Source organism: Sinocyclocheilus grahami, unplaced genomic scaffold (assembly GCF_001515645.1).
Source record: "Sinocyclocheilus grahami isolate Dianchi unplaced genomic scaffold, SAMN03320097.WGS_v1.1 scaffold446.1, whole genome shotgun sequence".
Classification (NCBI taxonomy): Eukaryota; Metazoa; Chordata; class Actinopteri; order Cypriniformes; family Cyprinidae; genus Sinocyclocheilus; species Sinocyclocheilus grahami.
Genome location: NW_015505625.1, coordinates 190,347 through 192,973, shown reverse-complemented (window position 1 = coordinate 192,973; position 2,627 = coordinate 190,347). Strand labels below are relative to the sequence as shown.

Sequence of the window (2,627 nt, the reverse complement as noted above, 5' to 3'; positions counted from 1 at the left end):
AAAATGTGAGGGGTGTACTCACTTCTGTGAGATACTGTATGTAAACAACGTATGTACGTGGATATGTTGTTTACGTTCAGATCAAAGCGTAAACAACATAAACAGTGTATCTGCGTACAGATGTTGCATACGTTGTTTACGTATGTGATACTCTCCAAAATGGCGCTATAGGGTGACGTGGAAGAGACGAATTGTTGAATAAAGTCATTATTTTTGTTTTCTTTGCGCACAAAAAGTATTCTCGTAGCTTCGTAAAATTACGGTTGAACCACTGATGTCACATGGATTATTTTAAAGGGGTCATATGATGTTGCTGACACTATGGACACGGTCCGTGTCACTAGTTAAAACTGCTTATTTCTCTGGATTTAAACATTCTTCGAAACATTTGGGATAATGCAAGTACACAAGTCAGCAAAATATATAACGCTCTTCTAGTGATGTTTTGATATTTTAATTAAAAAAATCGTACATATTGCACCTTTAATTCACAAAAAATGTTAGCCCACCTTGTACATGGCGTAAGCGGTCAGTGCGTAGCCGCTCTGAGAATTCTCCAGGAGTTTCACCACCTTGTCAGGAAACCCAACATACTCAAGAAATGGCACCAGATTGACTCCTCTACAAACGAAAGCAAGAGAGGGAGCATAAAAAGACATTTCACATAAAAGCCTACATTTTCCTAAGAGATAGTTGTCCAAATATGAACATTCAGTCATCATTTTTTCACCCTCATATCAGTCCAAACGTAAATGACTTTCTTCACAATATCTTCTTTTGTGTTCCACAGAGAAACGAATGTTGGTAACCAAACACTTTTGGTTAAACAAACATTTACTTCTATTGCATAGACAAAAAAAATTATAATTTTATGTTCCACAGAAAGTTTGAAAAGGCTTGAGGGTGAGTAAAATGATGACTGAATTTTCTTATTTGGGTGAACTATCCTTTTAAGAATAAAAAGATTCTTAAGACAATTTGTTAATATAAAATAGCACATCAATGTAATGAATGGAACTTTATGAAAAGTGATTAGGGATGGTCGCCATAAAATCCTGAATTTTATTTAGTCTTTTAGTAATATTTGTTATACTGAGCAGTGTATTTTTAGCATTACTGTATTTATATACATTATAGTTTTTATTAATTTTTATTTTATTTTATTTATTTTTAACAGCTTTTATTTTTTTATTTTAAGTGCATTTTTATTTTTTTATTTTTTTCTAATTACTATTTAGGTTTCATTTACTTTTATTTCAGTTTTTGTTTAATTTTAGATGAATAATTTTAGTGCTTTAACTTGAATGAGAAATGGTGCGTACATTTTTCACTTAACATCTATATTTTATTTTATCTTTCTTTCAATTAACAAAAATGTTTTAATAGTTTTAGTTAATGATAATAACTGACACTGAGGTTTTAACAGGGCCAAGTATTTAAAGCATTTTTTAAAAAACGTAAAAATCCACTTTTTTATTTTAAAAAGACATTGAAATATCTACTTTAAAATGTAATACTTAACATAAGAATCAAATGTTCAATTTAGACAGAATGGACATCTTTAATATGAGCTAAAGGCTGTGAAGAGTGGTGATGAAGGCAAACTGATAACCCTGGTCTTGTCTTCTCTGCAGAGTGAGGTCATGCTGAATGAAACAGCTCGTTCTCAAGCATCCATTACCACCTCCCACATTTCTCAAACGTCTAGACAGTGGTGACCCACATTCAGCCAGATGTGAGGCAGAGTAAACATTTCAGTGTGCCATTTACCTCAATCCACCACATGCCAAACACACTCGATGAGCGAGCAGAAAGAAAATTACCTACCTACCTACCTGACCCCACACACACACACACACACACACACAAAACGCGCGCACACACACACACACACACACACACACGCACACAAACACACACACACACACACACACAAACACACACACTAGGCTTGCAATGATAGACGGTGCTGACGGAGATACGGTGTTAAGCCGCAACACCGGTTACGTCACTTGCCCACCCACTGACCCCCACCGTCGTTTAGATTTTTTTATAGTAATAAAAATCATTTAGTTCAGTAAAAGAACAGACACTACAATTAAAAACTGAACGCGGCTGCTCAATGCAGCGTGCCGAATGACAGTCGCATCACAAATCAGATTTCAGAATTCGAGCTGACTGACAACAAGAGTGAGGTGAGGTGATGATTTAGTTTAGAAACGTTTGGCAATATTTTGGATTTTGAAAAGCCTGTTGCCGTTTATCTAAGGTGATTTTGGAAGTTTTTTTTAAACATTCGTTTCTTATTTAATTTAAACTTTGTGTCATTTATTTATTTTATTTGACATCAAGGTGTATGCCGTGCCTCCAAACTTTTTTACTCGTTTTGCTAATAAACGTTCTATATTTCTTATTTATTTGGTTATATATTATACATGTTGACTTATTTCCAGTTTTGTATACCTATTTAAACTTTATGCAAGTTATTTGTTATTTTATATTAGGCATAGCCTGCCCTATAGCATGATGTATTTTTATTTGTTTTGTTAATAAAAGTTCTATGTTTTATATATAGGCTAAAGTGAGTTTGACGTTGTATTTTGTTGTTGCATTCAGCCGAACTGCCG

The 2,627-nt window shown here is 33.9% G+C and overlaps 1 protein-coding gene across 1 annotated transcript in view; it reads right to left on the bottom strand.

Moving 5' to 3' along the window:
- Positions 1-472: 472 nt before the first annotated feature.
- The window catches only part of LOC107552302 (uncharacterized protein C18orf19 homolog A-like), a 12,365-nt gene continuing 10,210 nt past the window's right edge, over positions 473-2,627 (bottom strand). Inside the window, exon 2 of the mRNA XM_016234160.1 lies at positions 473-621. Coding sequence (XP_016089646.1) covers positions 501-621 — 121 coding nt within the window. The 3' untranslated portion in view covers positions 473-500. The remainder of the gene's footprint in view (positions 622-2,627) is intronic.